The sequence below is a fragment of the Paroedura picta genome, chromosome 18 (assembly GCF_049243985.1).
Source record: "Paroedura picta isolate Pp20150507F chromosome 18, Ppicta_v3.0, whole genome shotgun sequence".
NCBI lineage: Eukaryota > Metazoa > Chordata > Lepidosauria > Squamata > Gekkonidae > Paroedura > Paroedura picta.
Window position 1 is genome coordinate 11,473,266 of NC_135386.1, and position 23,657 is coordinate 11,496,922.

The window sequence follows — 23,657 nt, forward strand, 5'->3', positions numbered from 1 at the left end:
ATTGTTGGAAAATACTTTATCATTGTTACTTGACTCCTACAAGATTTCAGGGGGTTCGAAGGTTAGCAGAAAATGTAAAGAAAAAGAAACCTCATTTTACCTATGGTGGGCTTGTCCAGTTATCTAGATATATTGGCACAGTGCACACAATAAAATTGACACAATTATGCTATGTACATTTAATTGCATACTGCAGATACTTTGAATCTTAACAGTATGGACTTGCTTTGAAGGTATCAGTCATAGCAGTTGATTGCTGCAGCTAAACTGACATTGGCACAGAGATGGAAAATTAGTCAATTCCATCTTTGGGACTGTGGTTAAACAAAATATGGTTCATATGGACAATGAATAAACTTCATTTAGGTACATGTGGACTCAGAAAGGGGGGCCAGTTGATACCAAATGCTTATTTACTCTGTACTGGAATAACCAAAAGATTTACCAAGATATGCAGCAACAGACATTGGAATTTGTATGAAAGATTATTTTATCTAGAATTTGCTAAGCACTAAGGTTGAAGGAAAGTGAAGGTTAAGAATTAGGGACTTGGTGCTGGTAATCGATAAGTGCTATGGAGGGGCTGGATGAGTTGTGAATATTGAAAATTAGAATAAAGCTGAAGAAAAATGCCAAAACATTCATAGTGCTCAAATACAATTTAAGCAACATTCCTGAAGCATTTAAAGACCATATAAAAACACAACAAAATCAGAGTCCAGTGGCACCTTTAAGACCAACAAAGATTTATTCAAGGCGTGAGCTTTTGAGTGCAAGCACTCTTCCTCAGACTATGAACTTGATGGACCATTGATCCAACTCAGAATAAGGCTGCTTCATGTGTGTTCTCCTCAGCTAAATAAAGAAATCAGATCAGGTAGGGTTGAGTGAACAGCGATGGGTCTTGTTCCAGAGGGAAGGCTCAGGACAGAAGATGGGGCAGAGAAGTCAGCAGATTGTGTGTGGAGCAGTCAAGCTGGCAGGCAGGCGGTGGAGTGTCTTCCAGCTCTTTCAAAGACACAAGGCAGTCCCGTTCTTTTTCTTTATGTCTTTGATACCCACAGGAGAGGGCTGAATCAAAACCACCGCTGCTCTGTTGCACTCCGGAACGCCTTGAATAAATCTTTGTTGGTCTTAAAGGTGTTACTGGACTCCAATTTTGTTGTGCTACTTGAGACCAACACAGATATCCACTTGAATCTATCCATATAAAATCAGATTTACATTACTAAGTTCAAGTGAATTAATGTGAACTATGGGTCAAAACCATAGATATTACCATGAAAGAATACACAGTGACTACTCCTGTAACCAAATGAATGAAAAACCTCAATGAAAATTGCTAAATATAGACCAGAAGCAAAAGGATACAGAAATAGAATCAGAAGTAGCATTTTAGCATTTTATTTATTTCTTTAGATTTCTATACTGCCAATTTCTTTGCAGCTCTGGGCAGTTCACACTGAACATTATATAACTTACGTGGAACGTTATACAGACTAACATCAAAACAACTTTCAGTAAAGCATCAAAAGATTACAAAACCACATTTATAATATAAATAACAATTAACAGTAACATTGGGAGGTTAATTCTTTCAGTCATGGGGGGGCGTCTGGGGGGACCAGCAGGTGTTCTGAGTCGGTCGGCCTCAAGCGAATGCCTGGTGGAGGAGCTCCCTCTTGCAGGCCCTGTGGAACTGTGGAAGTTCGGGCAGGGCTCTGATCTCCTCAGGGAGCTCGTTCCACTAGGTGGGGCCAGGACCAAGAAGGCTCTGGCACTTGTTGTGGTCCGATGCGCTTCTCTGGGGCCAGGGATCCGCAGCCAGTTGGAGGTGGTGGAACGTAAGACTCTTTTGGGGGTATAGGCAGGGAGGCGGTCTCTCAGATACACTGGGCCCAAACCGCGTATGGCCTTAAACCAGTGTAAAAAAAGAAAAAAGAATACAAAAAAAGGAAGAGCAAGAGAACTGTTCCCCAAGTTCCAAGATACCAAAGAGAAATTTAAAGCATGGTTAGGTGTGCTGAAGGAGCCTCTTGTGGCGCAGAGTGGTAAGGCAGCCGTCTGAAAGCTCTGCCCATGAGTCTGGGAGTTCAATCCCAGCAGCTGGCTCAAGGTTGACTCAGCCTTCCATCCTTCCGAGGTTGGTAAAATGAGCACCCAGCTTGCTGGGGGGTAAACGGTAATGGCTGGGGAAGGCACTGGCAAACCACCCCGTATAGAGTCTGCCATGAAAACGCTGGAGGGCGTCACCCCAAGGGTCAGACATGACTCGGTGCTTGCACAGGAGATACCTTTACCTTTACCTTTAGGTATGCTGAAGAATCAACACTGAAGTACATTAACTGAACAGGCAAAAATAGATAGAAATAATTAACTGAATAACTACACAAAAGAGATGAAAGGATGACAGATTCTTTCAAAGAAGAATCTTAGAGCCTACAATTTTAGAAACTGAAGTGAAAGCTTCACTGAGAGCAGCTGAGGGGACCAGAGCATCAGGAGTATATGGGATATCAAAAGAACTTTTAGGTTTTACTTTAAGGTACAGGATTAAAAGAGCCAACTTGGTGTAGTGGTTAGGAGCAGCGGCTTCTAATCTGGCGAGCCAGGTTTGATTCCCTGCTCCTCCACATGCAGCCAGTTGGGCGATCTTGGGCTCACCAGGGCACTGATACAGCTGTTCTGACCGAGCAGGAATCTCAGGGCTCTTTCAGCCTCACCCACCTCACAGGGTGTCTGTTGTGGGGAGAGGAAAGGGAATGCGATTGTAAGCCACTCTGAGACTCCTGGTAGAGAAAAGCAATATATAAGAACCAATTCCTCCTCTTCTTTTTCTAAGCAGCCAGACCAATTTCCCCATTCATTTCCACAGACAGGGTTATGATTCAATGGGGCAGCAAACTCTCCCCCCTTCCTCTTGCAGAGTTATTGAGCATCTGTACCAAGAATATTGCAAGGAGAAAGGCAAAGAACAGCCTGTCTCACTAGAAGCCTCTCTGGAAGAAGAACTAATGTTAACTGAAAACAGCACTTTATGGCAAAAGGTACTTATGAGATTAAAGCTTGGTAGAATCACATAGTGATTCATGCCATTTTAGACTAGTGTAAATGAGCATCCAAACTCCCCCACCTCCCCAAAAATCTTGCCTGAAAACAGAAAACTTGTGTGTGAACTTTGTGTGAAGGCCTGTCTTGCTCAGATGATTCTGAAGATGAAAGTGGTATGAGTGGATAACAGGTATACAAAATGGACCCGATGTTAAGGAGCTATTTTCTCTTCCTGCCAGATTGAAGAGTTCAATGACCTGGAGGTGGATGGGGATGGAGATCCTGCAGCCAAATCCTCAAGACAGGTAGCTGCAGACCTGGCTTGGAGAAAGATGATTTGTTCATGCCTGTGCATTGGGAGTGTCTTATGAAGTGTTTTCAGGGCTCATTTTTTGTTCTCTGTGGGTCTAGTCTTATAGAGGAAATGATAGGAGCAGCCCTTGTGAAGTGTTCATAATAACTAGCAACTAAAATATATATTGGGCTAGTTAGAAAAATCTAGGCAGAAATTCCCTGAAGACTTTGCAACCTTTTAAGAATGAAGACAAAGTGGCATTATAACTCCTTAACTCAAAATGCATTTTGGGAGGGGGGTGCCCTGCACAGTCTGTTTCCCATTCTGCATTTTGTCTATAGGAGGTGATCCTTAGGTGCTTCCAACACATGAAATCTTTTATTTCCTTCTCAATTTTGATCTAGTCCAGCTAATTCAACATTAATTGCCTCTAGGATGAGGTAGACTCTGCAGAGAGCCATCCTGAATATCACCATGGCAATGGTCCATACAATGATGTCCATGTTCCAGGCTGCTGGTTTTTCAAGCTACCTCACAAGGTGAGCATGGAACATTTTAATGAGTATTTCTAATGGATGAATGGGAATTCACTGTCTCTAGATCCCAGTGGCTAATTGCACTCTAAAATAAGAAAGTATATGGTGTTATATAAGGAGAACATTGTACAACAGAGGAGAAATATTCCCCCTCCTTCCTCACACAAGAATTCTTTCGACTGAACTGATTGTGTTTGTGTGGCCTTCTGTCCACTTTTCTTGGTAAGTAAACATTTCTTCCCTGTATTGGAAATACACATACAGGTGTACTTATGAGGCTAACCTAATGCCAGTGGTTCTCAAACTGGGACCCAGCAGCATGTGATGACTTTCCTGGGGGTGGGCAAAGCCAAAGAGGAATAGGAGTATGGCGAGGGGAAAGAAGCGACTCAAGGAGGTTCAGGGGCAAAGGTGGGCTTGCTTCTGCACAAGGTACCAAATGGCCAAGCCATCCAGCTCAGTGCTATATATACTTATAAAAAATTAAACACGAAAAATGGAATATAAAACTGCAATCTAACATCAATTAACACTGTTTTATGTTGGGAAGTGAGAGATTTACTTTTCAAGAGGTTCTTTCATTACTTAAGTTATGTATTCAATTTTAATAAAATGGAAATGCTGTTTGTTAGTCATCCCTTTACCATAAGCACTTGTTTAATTCCAGTAAGCAATTTGGTAGAAATACTTCAGTTTGTAGAAGAAGTCATGACAACAAGGTATGTCTGTGAACTGTAAATAGGAAGCTAATCCGGATTTCACATTAGATTGGCTGTTTCGGAGCGCTTGTTTTTGGTCTAGACCAGCCTTTCTCAACTTTTTTACCATTAAGAAACTATTGAAACATTCTTCAGCATTGAGAAAGCCCAGAGGTGGCATATTGGTATAGAGTATGATTGGAAATCATAGCTATGTACATGCCCACCTGGGACTCCACCTATTCCCACCCCGTTCAGGCCCATCATTGGCCATTTTGGGAGGGGTGGTGGATCAACATGACCATATATGGCAGTGGTGACGAACCTATGACACACATGCCAGAGGTGGACACACACACTGTTGGCCTAGCACAGAGTTTGCTGAGTCAGCCTGCACAAAGGTCCGGCTCTTCCAACGTGTTCCTTGGCCTGGGAAGTGATTCGGTGGCTTGGGTCACTCAGCTGGGCTGGCATCTACAAGCATTGGCGGGAGCGGGAAGGCTGCGCCTAATGGAGGCGGGCCAGACCCCTCCAGAGACGCCACATACCACTGCACGCCCGTCTGGCCTCACTAGCTCCTCTCAATGGAGCGAAGGTGAAAGAAGGGAGGGAAGGAAAAGGTGTCGAAAAAAGGGGGGGAACAAAACTTAAAAATAAACGGCCCAACAACAAAGGGCTCTGTTAGCCAGTTTGGTGTAGTAATTAGAAGTGTGGACTTCTAATCTGGCGAGCCGGGTTTGATTCTCCTCTCCCCCACATGCAGCCAGCTGGGTGACCTTGGGCTTGCCACGGCAGTGATAAAACTGTTCTGACCGAGCAGGAATATCAGGGTTCTCTCAGCCTCACCCACCTCACAGGGTGTCTGTTGTGGGGGGAGGAAAGGGAAGGTGACTGTAAGCCGCTTTGAGACTCCTCCTCCCCTCCTCCTCCTCCTTATCCTTCTTCTTCTATTGTGTTTCTCTTTTAGGCCAAAAGATGTTAATGTGTGAATTGTTTTTTCTAAACTAAAAAGTATTCAGATTAAATTGCTGTGTTGGCACTTTGCAATAAATAAGTGGGTTTGCAGTTTGGACACTCAGTTTTGAAAATGTTCTCTATCACTGATATATGGTCATACCACCCAATAAATGTTTAACATATTTTGAAAATAAATTTAAAAATTAATTAACTTCCTCCCATTCAGGAAACCTTTTCAAGGCCATCAAGAAAGCCCAGGGTTTCACTAAATCCTGGTTGAGAAAGCCTGGTCTTAACTGAACTTCTTCCCCTGGTTTTAAAGGATGGGAACAACAACAATGTTGGAAGTCCATTTGCCAAGGACTTTTTACCCAAGATGGAGGACGGAACCCTGCAAGCTGGCACTAGGGGTTCTGATGGAACACGAGCTCTCGAAATCAACAAGAAAATCTCCTTCTGGAGGAATGCACATAAGCGAATAAGGTAATTTGGGCATTCTGCAGTTGAACTGCAGATCTTCTTTGCTACTGGATACTCCCTGTTGCTGTAAATTATTGTAGTCCTTGATCTTCCTCTCCTATTTTTTCAGTGTGAGAGTTTCAGTTCTGTGGTCAAAACCCTGAGAAACAACCAGTGGCTTACCTGTGAGGGGCTTTCTCCCCAGAGGTATAGAAAGACATCTTTGTGTGTTTTTCATCCCTCACTTCAGGGAGGCGGATTTGCTTTTTTCCCTTCCGGTGTCCAGTAGAGCAGTGGTCCCCAACCTTTTTGATGCTGGGGACCGGCAGGGCAACTGTTCGCCTGCGCATGGCGCATGTGCGCATGTGCGGGCTGGCCGCGCCCGCGCACATGCGTGGGCTGATTCCCTCTCTCCCCTCCCGCAGTAAGAAGCTTCCCGGGCCGCAAGCTTGTGGCCTGGGAAGTTTTTTACTGCGAGGGGGGGCGGGGAGAGGGAGCCGCGGCCCGGCGCCATGGCCTTCGCGGCCCAGCACCGGGCCACAGCCTGCGGGTTGGGGACCACTGCAGTAGAGGGCGTGACTCCTTGCCCCAGTTCAAGACTGCCAAGGAATCCTTGAGTTCTTCGCAAAACACTGAATACAAACTCTATAATGGTTACTATAAACAAGCAGTCCTGTAAGGGAAAAAAGCATAATGATTACTCTTGGAACACAATAACAGGTAACTTAAATATCCCGGATCCGGTTTATCTGTGGCCCCCCTCCCAGGACAGCGATATGAATGACAGTTTGCAAGTGACATCTGCACCCTCCTCCTTCCCATCCTTCTAGGAGATGTGTTGGGGGGACTGAGAATAGCGAGGGTTTTGTTTTTCTGCCGTGTCTTCTTCCTTCTGGTTTTTGATCTTTTCCCTTCTGGTTTTGATTTATGATTTGTGATGATTTTATGTCTCGGGTTTTAATGGGACTTTATGGGGTTTTATTCAGACTTATGTAACCTGCCATGGGCCATCAGGGAGTGGTGAGTAAAAAATAAAATAAATAATAATAATAATAATAAAAGATAAAGAAAAGACAACTTCTAGGGAGGTATGAAGATGTCTTCCTATACCTCTGGGGAGAAGGACCTCTCACTGGTAAGCCGCTAATCATTCTCCCCCAGAGGCAGATTACATCTTTCGGACCTCCCTGAGCAGTGTCACTATGGGTGGGAAGTTGTTTCTGTATAAACCACCTCCTGCAGGACAGATCTGCCAAGGGTGGCATCAGCTAAACTGAATTGATCTATTCTGTAGTGCTTAGAAAACATAGCCACCAAGGACCAAGTGGCTGCCTTGCATATTTCTTCTGTCTGGATCTGATTAAACAAAGCTACTGTAGCTGCAGCACTATGCACCAAATGTGCCAGAATCTGTCTGTCTGTCTATCCTTAAATTTATATACCGCCGATTCCTGACAGGGCTCGTGGCAGTTTACACAGTACCCTCCAGTATTGGTTTCCCTGAGGCCTTGTAAGCCTCCACAATGCAGTCCTTAAGGGACCTGCTCAGAGAGGATTTTGACATCTTGCTGCCCTAGTTTGGCGCCATCATAGAAATAAAGATGCGGTCTGATTTTCTGAAGCCTGTAGTCAGTATGATAAAAGCCTTCAAAGCTCTGCAAACATCTAGGAAGTGTCAAGGGCATTCTAGGCAATGCCTTTGGTTTGGAAAGAACATTGGCAGGTGAATTTCATAGAATCATAGAATAATAGAGTTGGAAGGAATATCGTGGGTCATCTAGTCCAACCCCTGCACTTTGCAGGACACTTATAGCCCTATCGCTCATCCACTGTAACCTGCCAACCCCTTGAACCCTCACAGAATCAGCCTCTCCGTCAGATGGCTCTCCAGCCTCTGTTTAAAATTTCCAAAGATGGAGAACCTGCCACCTTCTGAGGAAGCCTGTTCCACTGAGAAGCCACTTTGTCAGGAACTTCTTCCAGATATTTAGACGGAATTTCTTTTGAATTAATTTTATCCCATTGGTTCTGGTCCATCCCTCCCAGGCAAAAGAGAAATCTACATCCTCTACATGGCAGACTTTTAAATACTTGACGATGGTTATCAGATCCCCTCTCCAGGCTAAAAAGACCAAGCTCCACCAACCTTTCCTCTTGGTCTCCAAACCCCTCACCATTTTTGTTGCCCTCCTCTGGACATGCTCCAGTTTGTCAACATCCCTCTTCAATTGTGGTGCCCCAAACTGAACACAGGACTCCCAAGTAAGGCCGAACCAGAGCAGAGTAATGCGGTACCATCGCCTCCCACGATTTAGACACCATACTTCTTTTGATACAGCCCCAAATCCCATTTGCCTTTTTAGCCACTGAGTCACACTGCTGACTCATGTTAAATGTATGGTCTACTAAGACTCCTGTATCCTTTTCTCACATACTACTGTTCAGACTGGTCTCCCCCATCCTATATTGTTGTAAATGGTTTTCCTACCTAAATGCAGAACTTTACATTTGTCCCTATTGAATTTCATTTTATTCAGTTTAGCCCACTTCACGAGCCTATCAGGATCATCCCGTATTCTGATTCTGTCTTCTGTTGTGTTTGCTACCCCTCCCAGTTTAGTATCATCTGCAGATTTAATTACGCCATCTAATCCCTCATCCAAATAATTTATTTCTTGCCATGGGCTCAAAATGGTGCCTGGCTATGGGCATGGCTGTCTTTTTGGCGCGCTTACAGTGATCGCCCCTTTGTGCTCCAACCAGATGCAGAGTGGCCATTTCTGGCTCGCCCGCCAACCCAGGGAGCTCCTCTGTGCCCTCCACGAGTGACATAGATGGATCTTCCTCTGAGAGGAAGTCTTCAATCCTCTTGTCTTCCATAGTAGTGATTGGTGCTGTGGGGAGGTCTAAGTCACAGCAGGTTGCTGTGGATTCATTCTCCTGAGCAGAGAGAAAAAAACTAGAAGTTGTGGAGGAAAAGGGAGGGGGGCGTAGTCTTTTGCCAAGGGACGTCGCCGCTGCCTGAACCCCTGCTCTGCTTGCTTTCCCACTGGTGCCCATTGACTTCCCACCGCCCACTGGGGGGCGCTGCCAGCAGCAGCTGCACAGTGCCACACCGAGGGGGAACCCCGGCCATGGTGGCCACTGGAGAGCACCAAAGGTGAGATGGTGCAGAATGGCAAAGCAGCCCCTGAGGCAGCAGCCGGGGAGAAGGGTGAGTTGGAGCCGTGGCCCAGTACCGACTGATCCACGGACTGGTCCCCGGACCGGGGCTTGGGGACCACTGCTCTATACTATATGTTTTGAAAGGATTATTTTGGGAAGAACATATGGGAGAGTTAGCCATTATTTCTGGTAGCTACTACAGATGTACATTTTCTGGAAACATCAAAACCATAGAATTTGGGGAGAAATTGAAATATTTCAATTTCAATATTTTTTTATCAAGCTTAATTTCTTTAAGGGAAATGTATCATTAATGTTGCAAGCATCAAAAGTGTACTGTTTGTGAAATCTAGACATTTGGCTAAAACAAAACTCCAGACATACTAAATTCTAGAGAGAGGTGACAACTGCTGCTTCTTATGCTGCTGAGGAGCACATAAAAATTGAAAAAAAAAAAAGAAACATGTTGTAGAAGAACACAAGATGACTTTTGTGGACTTAGAAACATTCTGCGTAGTTTCAAATTAAGAACTACCAGCAGGTTTTGATATTAACTTTAACATGCAAATGTCTAGATGACATGCTAATGTCATCTTCCAATACTGACACAAATCGTCTTCAATTTGATAAGTACTCAAGGAAGTTGCATTTTTGTATGCAAGTGGGGAGCAGTTGCCATCTGCAGCCTAACTGCTGTGTTTGCTTTCCAAGCTTCGTTTCATTGGATCCTCTCCTTTGCTTTTTCATTTCTTTCCTTTGGCAGTTCCCAGATGGTGGTGTGGCTGAAGAAAGGGGAGCTGCCTCGAGCTGTGACCAGGTACATCGGTGGATATGTCCTTTCAGCCAATGTTGTTTTGTTTGCTGCTCTTTTGCAGAGCAAATGCAATGTATGCTAAAGTCCCTGGTTCAGTCCCTGATTAATCAAAGTCACAATTAATTTCTTTCATTTCTTCCCCTTCCAGCTGGCAGGGGGTAATTAGTAGCTCTTTCACTCTGCTTATGATTTTCATCACCTTGTTTGCCTATGGATGCTTGCATTTTAAGAATTCTCTGCAGGGTGAGATTATTGCTGGAGTCATTCTAAGAAGCAACCAGTTCAGTTCAGTTCAAACTTTATTACAGTCGTTCAGACCAAGTTGTATGAAATTAATACATAAGAGCCCAAAAGAATATGGTCATTTGATATAATGCAATGTAAAACAGATCCTAAAATAGAACTTAAAATTATGCTAATTTAGAGCATCGGATTTTTATGGTGGCGGCACAAAACGTAGCCAGCTGAGTTGTCACCTGGGGGACTCATCACTTAGGAGCCTCTTTGCTCGATCTACATCATGATGTTTTGGCAACTTTTTAAGGATTGGTTCAATCAAGTTGCTACAAATGTCTACATAAGCAGGGCAGTGGAACAATATATGCTGTCTTGTATCAATTTCGCCACTTCCACAAGCAGCAACCAGTTTGAGTTGGACAGCTCACCTTGGGGGGGGGGCTAACTCCAGATAGGGCAGCTTGGTTTATTCATTTTTCATGATTGCACAAAGCTGTGTGGAAATTCTTTAAATACAGACAAAAGGGGAGGTTTGTAGTGTCTACACAAAAAGAGAAACAAAAAACATGTCCCAAGGCTACTAACAACATTAACAAAACTAATACAGGATAAAGAAAAGTAAAAAGTCTCTTCTTATATAGGTTTATTATAGCATCCAACCAGGTTCCAGATATCTCCCGTTTTCAAAGGGAGTTTTCCTCAGTGGTTGTTCTCTCACTTGTGCTTCAATACCTCTATTCAATCTCAAACTGCAGTTGGATTACTAGCATCCCTACAGTATAGAGCCAATGGACAGAGTATATTCTTAACATTTTGAGATTGAATAGAGGTATTGAAGTACCAATTTTCGCACAAGTGAGAGGAACAACCACTGAGGAAAATTCCCTTTGAAAACGGGAGATATCTGGAACCCGTTCTGGCTGGATGCTGTAAGAAACCTACATAATAAGAAGAGACGTTTTACTTTTCTTTATCCTGTATTAGCTTTGTTAATGTTGTTAGTAGCCTTGGGAGAGTTTTTTTTCTTTTTTGTGTGGAAATTCTTCAAAGCCAGAGGGAAGGAATGCATCACTTCTCTTCTGCTTCTCTTCTGATCTGACTCAGTTATGGCCTGGATGTTCATACATTGTGCCAAGAAATTTGATACCTCAGCAAGATGTGGTAGTTCCACAAAATAGAGCTACCTGAGCAGATCTCTGGAGAGTCAGCATATAAGCTTTCTAAATCAACTTGTGTGTTTTGAAACAGTTCAAAGGTGTTCAGAGAGTGGTGAAAGAGAGTTTGAAGATAACAGGAACTTTCCTCTTTGAACACTGGAACCTTTTTTGAGACTATTCATACATGTTTCCATATTGTCTGTCCACAAATCATTGGAATAGTGGAAAAGTGGAATAGAAATAAACAATGAAGTTTATGAAGTTTCAAAGGCTATTTTTTTAATTCAAAGCTTGCTGTTTCTCAAGAATTGCCACAAGATTATTATATTCCAGGCACATTTCACAAAGGTCGATAAACCGAAGACTGATTGCTGGACTGAGCAGGGTGCTAAACTGTAAAGCGCAGTTGCTCACAGCTCCAGCAAAACACATTTAGAGTCTAGCTTCCTATTCCAGTTCATTTGGCTGCAACCTCAGCTGTCCCTCTCAAGTGGCTGCTTGCTTTGCTCGTGCTGCTGTGCTTCTGGTTGTGCTTTAAAGGGGGCTCATCATTACACTTCTCTAGGCATCCAGGCTATGACGAGGAGAGCAGCTACGGAGCTATTCTGCCCCAGGTGGTGACTGCTGGGACCATAACCCGCCGGGCCGTGGAGCCAACCTGGTTGACAGCCAGCAATGCCAGAGTAGGTATCTTTCTCTTGCCAGAGGCTTTGACTGGGGCTGCTATGCTCTGATGATGGGATTCAGAAGTTGATATTTATACACAGTGGCTCTTGCCTCTGTTCTTGTGTTCTGTATGCTGTGTATCCTCTTCTTTGTATTCCCTTTGTCAATGGTGGCTGGCCCTTTAGGAGTCAGGCAGCAGCTCACAACTGGCCCTTTGACAATAAGCTGCTGGGAAGCTCTACCCACAGGCAGGCAGCAATTGCTTGAAGGCAGTTTTGGTCCCTCACAGGGCTTCTGAGCAGAGGAAGGCTACTGGGGATGCCTCTGGTGTGGCTAGGGCCTTTAAAACGCTTGAGGGTAGTGAAGACAGAAGTTAATGCTGGCTTCCGGCTCAGAAGGGAATAGGGTTAGAGGAGAGGGGGTGGTGTCTGAGGCCAACAATAGATTGGACCCTGGTGCATGATGCCCATGGTTAGGCTACAGAAGGAGGCACTTCACGCATTACAGTTTTCAGGGTGTGTGCAAAACTTGTTCAATCTTCATTGCTTCTGTGTGGAGTGTGTTGGTGCAGGCCTATCACAGAGAGGAGTTAGCAAGTTATTTTCTTAAATCACTCCCAGGAGTGCTTCCCCTCCCAGCCAGAGGCGCAAAGTGACTTTCCCGCCCAAAAGTCACGTGATGTGGGAGGGATTGGCACTCCTCCTCCCTCAGGGCTCTTTCTGCCACCAGCAAGCTGTGTAATTTTTTACCTCTGGTGACAGTTTTTTCTGTCTGGGGTGAATTTATAACAACGAATTGCCTCTATGACACTGTTTAAAAAATGTCAGGAGTGGGGTGCCAGAATGGCAGAAAGCGATGATCATAATAGCTGCCTACTATGCCTTGGTGAATCCTGTGCTGCATCTTTAAAAAATGATCCCCAAGACCCGCAGTGGCAGGGCAAGGAAGTCTTGTCAGCTTTGCGTCTGGGAGTAGAAGCGGTTAGGGCTCCGTTATCTCAACCCCAAACCCGGTCAATTTCTTCCCTGCCCCCTCCGCTCCCGGAAGGTCAAGGAAAAGAGACTCTGGATCAGCGGGCAGCCTCTGAGCCACCTCCAAAGAAACACAGGAAGAAGGACATCCCTGGAAAGGCAGTCAAGAGAACTACCGCATGAGCAGGGGTCACGGAGGTGTGAACAATTGCCCCACCCCCTCCCCCTTCCACCTTCGGCATCGACAACCTTCCCACTACCCAGGTTGGAAGAGCAGGAGCGCAGCCGGACTTGGCATCGATCTCCTCTTGCCGCCAAGCCACCTTCCAAGGGAATAATTACTTCATTGTGGGAGAATACTGTGTCAAGGGGGTTCTACAAAGAGGCCATCTCTGTCCAGGTCCCTGTTGCCGGTGCTGTCTAACTCAGATGACATGTCCTCTTGCTGCCAGCTCCAGGTACCGGGGAGTTTTGTCATCAGTCCCCAACGTGATCATTGGTTTGGCTATCGCCCTCAAGGCTATCCTGGCCTCTGTTGATGCTCCCAGATTGGGAGGGCTGGGGTCGATGTCGGCAACTTTCGGCATCCTATGTTCCATCGTCTGCTTCGGCTCTCAGCTGCAATACTCGTTGACAGCGCCTCGGCAGTGAGAAATCTTCTCCAATGCTTACGGACGTAGAGAAAGAGAGAGACTTGGACCATGGGTCTGAAATGCTGTTGCCAAATTCCCCTGATGTTACTGTAGGGGAACCGTGTAATACTCCACCCGTGGATGATCCGTGCCTATATTTTGAGCAGATAATCCATATGGCCGATCCGTGCCTATATTTTGAGCAGATAATCCATATGGCAAAGTTCCTTAATTTGAATATTTATAGATCGGTTATATGATGGTATTATGATTATTTTATATACCCCAGGATTGGGACCAGTAGATCTATCCTTTATTAAAGGGATTCAGAAAGTAGTGTCACTGCTCTGGGAAAATCCAGCTACAATTGTGGCTTCTTCCAGAAAATTAGAACCCAGGTTCTTGATCAGGACTGTAATTTCTTGTTAAGCCATCCTAAGGATAACTCTTTAATTACGACTGTTCTTCCTGCTAGGGGAACAGGGAATATGCATTCTTCTCCCTCTGATAAGGGAGAAAAATTGATTAGATGACCAGAAAGATATACTCGTCTTCCAGTATGGGTCTCCGAATATCAAATTATCAGGCGATTATGGGCAGGTATCAGACCTCTTTCTGGGAGAGAATGACGCATTTGCTAGATTCTGTGCCCTTAGCCTAGAGACCTCAGGCAAAGGCATTGATAAATGATGGTGCAACCTGCCAAACAACAATTCGACCTGCCATCAGGTGGATTGCCATACTAGAGCAATGGCTACATCAGTTGTTTTTTGTTGTCATTGCTGGCTTCGATCGTCTACGCTGCCTAATGACACCAGAGTCAGAACAGAGTACCTTCCTTTTGAGGTGAAGGATCTATTCAGTGTGCAAACTGGTGATATATTGGAGCAGATAAGGAAATGAACATTAGCTGCCAAAACTTTGGGCATAAACTCGGGTTCCTCACAGCAACCTAAACCAAGATATGGTCATTTTCAAAAAAGGTTTCCAATGAGTAGACATTAAAGATTCCAGGATACCAGACCTTATCCTTATTTCGGTGAATCATAGAATCATAGAATCATAGAGTTGGAAGGGACCATACAGGCCATCTAGTCCAATCCCCTGCTCAACGCAGGATCAGCCAAAGCATCCTAAAGCACCCAGGTCTGGGTATGGCAGTAATAGAGTTAAGGAGGTCATCTGAAAATAGACCTTGTAATTGAAGTAACCCCTCGAGGGAGGTGCAGGGAAGGTTTCAGTCCCAGTGACCTAAGCCCTAGTTTCTGGGACCAGTTGTCAAAGTTCTACATGTTTTGGGGTTCTATAATAGTTAAATCCCACCGGTTCCAGTAGAGATGACGAGACTTCCTACTCATCCCAGAAAACCCAGCATCCTTCCCAACAATACCAGACATTCAATGACAAGAGACAGAACCCTAGACCCAAGGAGCCACGGTCTACACACAGGGAATTACCTCAGCAGCAGCAGCAGCAGCAGAAATTCTGACTATCGATTCCTAATGGGAACAAAGCAGTTGATTTTCGAAACCTTTTAGCCCAGTTCTCTCCTGAATGGGATTCCATTACACGTGATGCTCGGGTTCTCTCAGTAGTCCACTATTTATTTATTTTATTTTATTTATTGGCTGTCATTACAGTTCCTTTCCTTCCCACTGTGCTAGTTAGGTTCCAGGGGCATGTGATAATGTTTTTCCTGATTTTCAGGTTCAGCTTTTCGACCTTCAGAAACTCTCCCCTTTTAATTTAGCCTAGGAAATTGCTGGTATTTCTCCCAGACCTGTCCTTGGATTCTGAGAGAAAGTGTCATTCATTAGATGTTTGTAGAGCGTTGTTATATTATTTACATAGAACGAAGGGATTTTGAAAATCACATATTCTATTCATTCATATGCTATTGGGGTTCGAATAATGGAAAGAGGGCTTTGTCCCAGATGATTGCTAGATGGGATGGTCTCCTCAAGGCTGCTTACTTGGAGGCCAAAGATTCCCTGTCTGGTTGGTGTTCAGATACAGTCTATGGGATCCTTTGTAGCATTCCATTGCAACGTTCCTTTAAAAGAGACATGCAAGGCAGCGACCTGGGTGAGAGAGGAGACATTCATCACATATTATGCCTTCAGGAAAGAGGAGATTCCGAATCTGGATAGACAGTTCTACAATCGCTGTTTCCCTGATGGGCTCAGCCTACCTCCTAAGGTACTTGGCACATGGGGCTACATCACAAAATGAAAAATGAAAACTTGGTTGCACTTCCTAGAACTGTTTTCCATTGACATCTTGTGTGCAGAGACACATTCCCTCCTGGCTGTGAGCCTGTGTCGTTCTAGGATCTGGTTATTCAGTTCCAGTGGTTCTGAGGTTTGTGGCAGCAGATAGGAATTGAGGGGAGTGGGTGCTCCACCACTAGTCATGTATGCATTTGGTGAGAAACTGTAGGCATGCGTACTTTTAGGGACTGGAGCGCCCCCTTGTAGAAGCTTAGCTTAGGTTTTTCATGACCAGTCTGCGCCCGCACAGTACCATTGTGTGTCTGCACACAACATGTCAATGAACAACGATTACTGGTAAGTGCAACCAAGTTTGTTCTTACAATTAACTGTATGCAGAACACCTGGCAAGGAGGAGACAGAGTGAGGTCTCCATTACAGCTTAGCTGAGGATGTGGTGACAGTGTCTCCATCTCTGCCTTGCAGGCAGACCGGGTGGGCAGTGAGCTGAAGGCCATGGTCCAGGCCCCTCCTGGCTACCACCTTGTTGGAGCCGATGTGGATTCCCAGGAGCTTTGGATAGCAGCTGTCTTGGGAGAAGCTCATTTTGCTGGCATACATGGTGAGTGCCTTTGCTTGTGGTTGTCTTCATTGCTTGGAACTTAAGGTTCTTAAGGTTCTATGGCTGCTCCTCAAGGTAGTAAACTGATAGTCAAGTAAACTCATAGTCAAGTAGGGAAACACACACAGGGAACGCTGCATGAACTACAAGTCCCCAGAGTCCCTGCACCGGAAACCAACCAGTGGGGAAGTTCTGATCCTGCTGGAGGGGCTCCTGGTGGCCCCTGGGCACAGAGCATCGGACTGGATGTGTGGCAAAATGCTGGACTGGATGGGCCACTGGCCTGATGCAACATGGCTTCTCTTATGTTCTGCCCAGATATTGTTCTGTTCATGCAGCAAAGGAGATCAGTTTGTACTTCTTTGAGATTGCCATGTTCCCCCTGAAGGTTGGCATCTCTAGCCATGTGTAAGTCAAATTTAGGTGGGGTGGGTCTAATATGTCAATTCCGGTGACACAGTAAGAGGTCTAGCAACCCCACTCCATGTGATGGGAAAGTGCCAGTATGCATAGCATCATCACTAATAAAATAAAATAAATGCTTGTTATATAAGTAGTTTCGTGTTTGTGTGTGTGTGTGCAGTATGCTAGATAGCAAATCTTGCTTGAGCAAAAAAAGGAAGCCTTTATCTCAGCTGTCATAAAACCAACCATGCAAGGCAGCAATTCTCAAGGGAAGTGATCTATGTGATTTGAAGATGTCTTCTGGATGTTTAAATGGAATTTCTTTTGAATTAATTTCATCCCAGTTTGTTCTGGTCTGTCTCTCTGGAGCAAGAGAGAACAATTCTGCTCCATCCTCTATATGGCACCCTTTTAAATACTTGAAGATGGTTATCAGATCCCCTCTCAGTCGTCTCCTCTCCAGGCTAAACACACCAAGCTCCCCCAACCTTTCTTCATATGTCTTGGTCTCCAAACCCCTCACCATCTTTGTTGCCCTCCTCTGGACACGTTCCAGTTTGTCAACATCTCTCTTCAACTGAACACAGGACTCCAAGGGAGGCCGAACCAGAGCAGAGTAAAGGTTTCCCCAAAGTTTCCAGAGCTGTCTTTTGTTTGAAATCAATGGGATCCAGCTTTGAGGTCCCCATGTAAAACTTGCTTCTTTGTCCTTCCATCTCAGGCTGCACCGCATTTGGCTGGATGACCCTTCAGGGGAAGAAGAGCAACGGCACAGACCTGCACAGCAAGACTGCCTCCATGGTTGGCATCAGTCGGGAACATGCCAAAGTGTTCAACTATGGACGCATTTACGGGGCAGGGCAGCCCTTTGCTGAGCGCCTTCTCCTGCAGTTCAACCATCGCCTGACGCAAGAGCAGGCCAGCGAGAAGGCACGGCAGATGTATGCCATCACAAAGGGGATCAGGCGGTGAGGAAGGCGGTCTTGAAAGTCACAGATTGGCATGTTCTGGATGTGTGTCAATATTTTGTGTGGTGGTGAACATAATTTCGGTGCTGAACCTCAGTCCATGTTGCTTGGCATCAGTTCCCCAGGCAGTTGAGGCAGGAGCCTGTAACTTGAAAGAATCATAACTGGAGAGAGCAGAAACTGAGTCTGTTGTTTTGGATATTGAAACTTTGCCTCAGTAGAAAGCACATCTGTTGTACTGTACCATTTGCGCCATAGATCAAGGAACAGAACCTGCTAGGACAGCTTCTGGCTGCTCCTGGTGAAAGACCTTTCACGGTCTCCCTTCTCGTTCCACAATGGGCACATCAGACAGGGAAAGAAAGAGCCATACTGTTTCTCTGCCATGGATCAGGTATTTTCTAACTCTGTGGGACCTAGGCCCTCCAAAACCATGGCTGGCCTACCTGGTGGCACCAGCTAAAGCAGTGGTCCGTGGATCAGTCGGCACCGGGCTGCGGCTCCTTCTCGTCCTCCTCCCTGGCTGCTGCCTCAGTGGCTGCCCTGCCATTCTGCCGCTGGCTCACCTTTGGTGCTATCTGGTGGCTGCCATAGCTGGGGCTCCCCCTCAGCATTGCACTGCACAGTAGCTGCTGGCAGCAACCCCCAGTGGGTGGCAGGAAGTCAGGAGCACTGGCAGGAAAGCAAGTTGAGTAGGGGCTCAGGCGGCGGTGATGTCCCTTACCAAAAGACTACCCCCCCCCCCCCGGGCCTCAATAAAATTGTCAAGCGTTGACCGGTCCCCGGTGATAAAAAGGTTGGGGACCACTGAGCTAAAGTTCTTATTCTCTGCTGACAGAGAAGAATTCCAGGAGTCCTATCAAGCTTAAGAGTAGCTACTGTACTGTAATAAGATGGGTGAAATGATCTTTGTCATGTGCCCAGAACAGACAGGTTGAAGCCCCTGGAACTGATAAATGCTTGGAACCATTGCTTTGTCTGGGTGCCTCACTGAACTGTGCTCAATTGCCCTGGAAGCCTGTGTATGGCCTGAACTACCCAGGAGCTGCTCTGTCTGTGGCCCTCCCAGCTTGCTTCACTTTTTGTGTGACTTCTGACAGCCTCCTTGTCCTCCTTTCCTTGCAGCTGCATCCTGTCTGAGGAAGGAGAGTGGCTAGTGAAAGAACTGTGTATCCCTGTGGAACGGGGAGCTGATGGCTCCGTGTCCTTGCAAGACGTGCGGCGGATACACAGAGAAGCAGGAAAAAGGTGAGGGAGTTTGCTGGGGACAGATCATGTTCCTGTACCAGGGTCACCAGATTGTTTAATTCTGCTCATCACTGGAAGGGCAGTGGGCTCTGTGGAAGGGCAACTCCATCCCTTGTGACTACTGGAAATCCTAATTGGACACCTTTGGTTGCTGACACCAAGCATTAAGAGTTGATACAATAACTATCTTCAAATAACTTGAAGGGGTGTCATATAAAAGATGGGGCAAAGTTTGTTTTCTGTTGCCCCAGAGGGTCAGACCAGAACCAGTGGGTTGAAATTAATTCAAAAGAATTTTCAGCTAAACATCTGGAAGACTGATTGGTAAGTGAAGGATTAGAGGGGCCTCTTCTGCCTGCCTAGCTTTCTCTGTGACTTTGCAGTGACTCCTAGACTGGATTCATGCCCAGCACCTAGCTTGACTCATGTTCTTTTTATTCAGTGTAGGGAAGTTTTTCGTGACCTCTACTAATTCCTTTGGGGAATCACAAGGTCCTGGTGAGGAATAAGACTAGTAATCCTGCTTTAGATCCACCATCAAATCTCCAAATATTGTGTTATTCAGTTTATGACAAGCACCATTCTCATTTATATTATTCACAATAATAGGAAGCAAATACTGAGATCCAGAACTACTAAGTGGTGCTTCTGCCAGACACTAAAATATAAGATACATTTTGGAGACAATTAGAAACTGGGGAAATGTGTAGCAAAGTAATTACAGCTGCATTCTGAACCTCATACAACCACTGGAGCTTATAAGTCAGGCACGTCGTAGGAAGAGCTGAATCTTGTTGCTGATATTGTTAGACAGAGTGAATCCTTGCCCTGTGCCTTAATCCCTTAATATGCAAGATAAACAAATGTTGCAGGTCTCGACGGAGGAAGTGGGACGTGGTTCGCCAGCGACTGTGGGCCGGTGGGACAGAGTCCGAAATGTTCAACAAACTGGAAAGCATCGCCAATGCGAAATCACCTTGCACCCCAGTGCTGGGATGCCACATCAGCAGAGCACTGGAGCCAGCTGTTGTCAAGGGCGAGGTGAGAAAGAGCCTTATTGATGCTGAATTCCATCTTTGCTGTAACCTCATCCCGCCCCCCCCACACACACACACTTTTTATTATGGTGGTGGTTGCCAGTTTGTTTTTGATTGCCTTTATCTATATACATAAAATCTTGAGCGTACACCCTGACAAAATGCTGAAGGATCCAAAGACGCCTAATGGTGGAATCTCCCCCACTGCCCTTGCTCAGGATTCTGCACACACGCCCTGCTGTGAAGGAAGGCTCTAACAGCTGCTGACTGAGGCAAGGGACACATTTCCATGAGCAATGCAGGGGAGTCTGTGGGCATGGGCAGGCATCCCTTTTGAGGCTTGAAGCTTTCCCCTTCTGCCTAACCACTGGCTTACAGGGAGGTTACAGAAAAACCTCATCTTACTTAAAATACTGCTGTGACTAGGCTCACTGCTCAAGGGAAGATGCAGCCAAGCTATGCGTGTCTCCTCTCCATCACTTTCTGAACATTTGTTGTCTACCGTGCAAGGTTGTTGTGCAAATGAAACCAGATACTGTTGTGGGAGTTATTTTGCCTCCTGTTTCACCTCCACAACAACCTGTGTGAGAGGCTCAAATATTTCTTTTGCACAACAACCCTATATACCCTCCAAAGCAGCCGTTTCTGCCAGGAGAGCTGATCTTTATGTCCTGGAGAAGAGCTGTAATTTCAGGAGATATCCAGGCCCCACCTGGAGGTTGGCTACCTCTGGGTTGGAAATGCTCCTTGAGCTTTGGAGGTGGGGCCTCAAAATGACACGATGCCTCAGAGTCCATTGTCCACAGCAGCAATTTTTGCCTGCAGAGCTGATCTTTGTAGTCTAGAGATGAGCAGCGATAGAGACAATGCTACCAGCAACAGTTTGTATTTTTTGGTGCAACCAGACACATAGACCATGCGGATAGTAGAAACGATGGTAGAGGCTCGCAGGCCAAGGTTTGGAGTGGAGTGGCGCAGGTGTGTCCCACCTGGGCTGTGGGCTCTGGCCAGCCCTTACCTGCAAGTTTTTATTTTTTGTTGCAAACAGAGGCCAGCAAGGGTCCTGTGAGTCTGGAAAGAGCAGGAAGATCTAGAAGAGGACCCTGTAACTGTAAATGGCAACTTTGTTTTCATCTTCGTAGCTTCTGTGCAGTCCCACATGGGAGAATGTCTGTATTGACATCCTTCTAACCCTTTCTTGGTTTATGATAGCAATTAAGAGATTCCTGTATCCACGAAACTAAGATACTAGGAATGAAATTCCAAGTTCTGACTCTGTCCTGCTTTGTTGTAGTTTGTAACCAGCAGAGTGAACTGGGTGGTACAGAGCTCTGCCGTGGATTACCTGCATCTGATGCTGGTGGCCATGAGATGGCTCTGTGAGCAGTTCAGCATCAACGGCCGTTTCTGCATCAGCATTCACGATGAAGTGCGCTACCTGGTCCAGAGTGAGGACCGCTATCGGGCAGCTCTTGCTCTACAGATCGCCAACCTCCTCACACGGTATGAGTTTGGCAGGAAGTTGGGGAATGGCTGAAACGTATCCATAGTGCAGCGAACGAGGTGGCATGTAGAGGGGGAAAGTCAGGTAAAATGTCTGAAGTAAATCAGCAGAGGTACAGACTACAGTTTGTATGTTTCTTAAGCTTTTCACGGTATCTTTAACCTTTTGCTTCAGTAGTTCCTAAACACTCCAGTATACTTTATTGAGCTTAACTGTCTCTTGATTTTCAGAAGACAGGGATACATTATCCAGTCCCCAAATTTCTTCACTAAACACACCAGTAGACTTTTCAGTTTTATGGACTTTTCAGGTGTCAGAAGACAGTCTATAAACATGCCACACCAGGGATCACTCCAATCTTTATTTATTTTTTAGATTAAATAGAAGATTTATATGCCACCCCTCCTGACAAGCAGGGTCTGGGCAGCCAACAACAATATAATAATTATATAGAGATTAAAAACCTTAACACAGTTATAATATTAATTAAAAACAATTGAAAGCATTTAAAACATTTCTTGGAGATTCCGTTGCCACAAGTGGTTGCCAATAATAGTCCTCATTTTCGCAGGGGGTGGGGGTGTCTGTTGCAGGAGGGGGCCGACTCAACGATGTTACTCCCTTTTTTAACAGAGTAGGAAATGCCTTCTCACTAGAAGATTGATCTCTTTTTCTGGCCTAAAAGGGAATCTTTACCAATCTACCTACTCTTGCCAACTTTCCCAGTTCTCTGTCTGTGGCAAACTGCTCTCAGTCATCATCAACACTAAACATAAACCACATCAAGCACCCAACTCTTCTCAGTCAAGGCTAGACTCAGACTAAATTCTATGAAGTCTTTCTGCTCAACTGATGCTAACCATTCAAATTCCTTTGAGCAGCCTGTCACTCAAGCTCTCTGGGTCTCTTGAGGATTAACCCTTCACAGTTGGTTACATATTCACATGGTGCTTCTGAGCTTGTAAAATGCAATGCATAACCCTGCATGGTGTTTTCTCTTAAAAACAGCAAAGGGGTATCCAGCTTGTGCTGAATCCAATAGCAGCAGGTGGCATGGGTTGTGCAGGTTGCCCATGGCATATGGATTCTTTGCATAAACTCTGGATTGCCAAAATCATTCCCAGAGTCCCACAATGGGGAAGTATCAAAAATTTGACAGCTCAGTTGGTTAGAGCAGTTTCCATGGTTTTGTAGAGAAAATAGAATCGTGCTGAATTTTGATGATGGACCTGGTTACCTACATTTTTGTCATAGTGAAGTATACTGATCAAGTGCACTTGTCCCAATTTTTCTACCTTTTTGAGCATTAAAATTCATATTTGGCATCATCAGAGGAGTTCTTCCTCCACAGGTTCTCCTCCTCTCTGCAGAACTTAGTGAAGTCTGTTGGACAGCATTCTTGGAGGGCCTGTCTCCCATGGGTAGGGGCAAGCCTGCTAGCCTGTTGCTTGTGGGCTTCCTGGGAACAACTGACTGGTTATTGTTGGAAACTGGCTGCTGGATTAGATTCAGCAGGGCGCTTTTCTTTTTTATGAAAATGCATCTCTCTTGAAAATGCATCAGCAGGCATGACTTCTAAATTCTAGCTTGCTGCAAACTTTCCTTAAAAGGAATTTTCCATTCAGAATATGGTAAAAATATTTTTAATCCCTGATGTTTGTCAGAACTCAGGTTGCTTGCTGTTGATGCATAGAAGTCTGACACCTGTTCTAAGCAAGAACCCTAAATGATCAAGCATGGATGTTTCGCTTTGCTTACTTCCAGGTGCATGTTTGCCTATAAGTTGGGTCTGCAAGATCTGCCTCAGTCAGTGGCCTTCTTCAGTGCTGTAGATATTGATAGTTGCTTAAGGAAAGAGGCAAGCATGGACTGCATCACTCCCTCCAACCCAACTGGGATGGAACGGAGATATGGCATCCCCCCCGGTGAGTACTTAGTGTTCTGTTACCCTTGATGTAATAGCCTCTGTCTTCTCCATGCAGCTATCCAAGATCTCTGTTTTACCATAGTTCTCTCTCTTACGCA

The 23,657-nt window shown here is 45.3% G+C and overlaps 1 protein-coding gene across 7 annotated transcripts in view; it reads left to right on the forward strand.

Annotated features, from left to right (window-relative positions):
* The window catches only part of POLG (DNA polymerase gamma, catalytic subunit), a 46,084-nt gene that overhangs the window by 17,309 nt on the left and 5,118 nt on the right, over positions 1–23,657 (forward strand). For 6 of the 7 annotated variants that reach the window (XM_077317899.1, XM_077317897.1, XM_077317898.1 and 3 more), the window contains 12 exons: positions 2,876–3,047; positions 3,291–3,356; positions 3,781–3,885; positions 5,860–6,020; positions 9,925–9,978; positions 11,935–12,052; positions 16,335–16,470; positions 17,597–17,843; positions 18,969–19,091; positions 19,964–20,132; positions 21,423–21,631; positions 23,397–23,557. In XM_077317899.1, coding sequence (XP_077174014.1) covers positions 2,876–3,047; positions 3,291–3,356; positions 3,781–3,885; positions 5,860–6,020; positions 9,925–9,978; positions 11,935–12,052; positions 16,335–16,470; positions 17,597–17,843; positions 18,969–19,091; positions 19,964–20,132; positions 21,423–21,631; positions 23,397–23,557 — 1,721 coding nt within the window. The remainder of the gene's footprint in view (positions 1–2,875; positions 3,048–3,290; positions 3,357–3,780; positions 3,886–5,859; positions 6,021–9,924; positions 9,979–11,934; positions 12,053–16,334; positions 16,471–17,596; positions 17,844–18,968; positions 19,092–19,963; positions 20,133–21,422; positions 21,632–23,396; positions 23,558–23,657) is intronic. The other variant, XM_077317901.1, reaches the window with a different exon arrangement.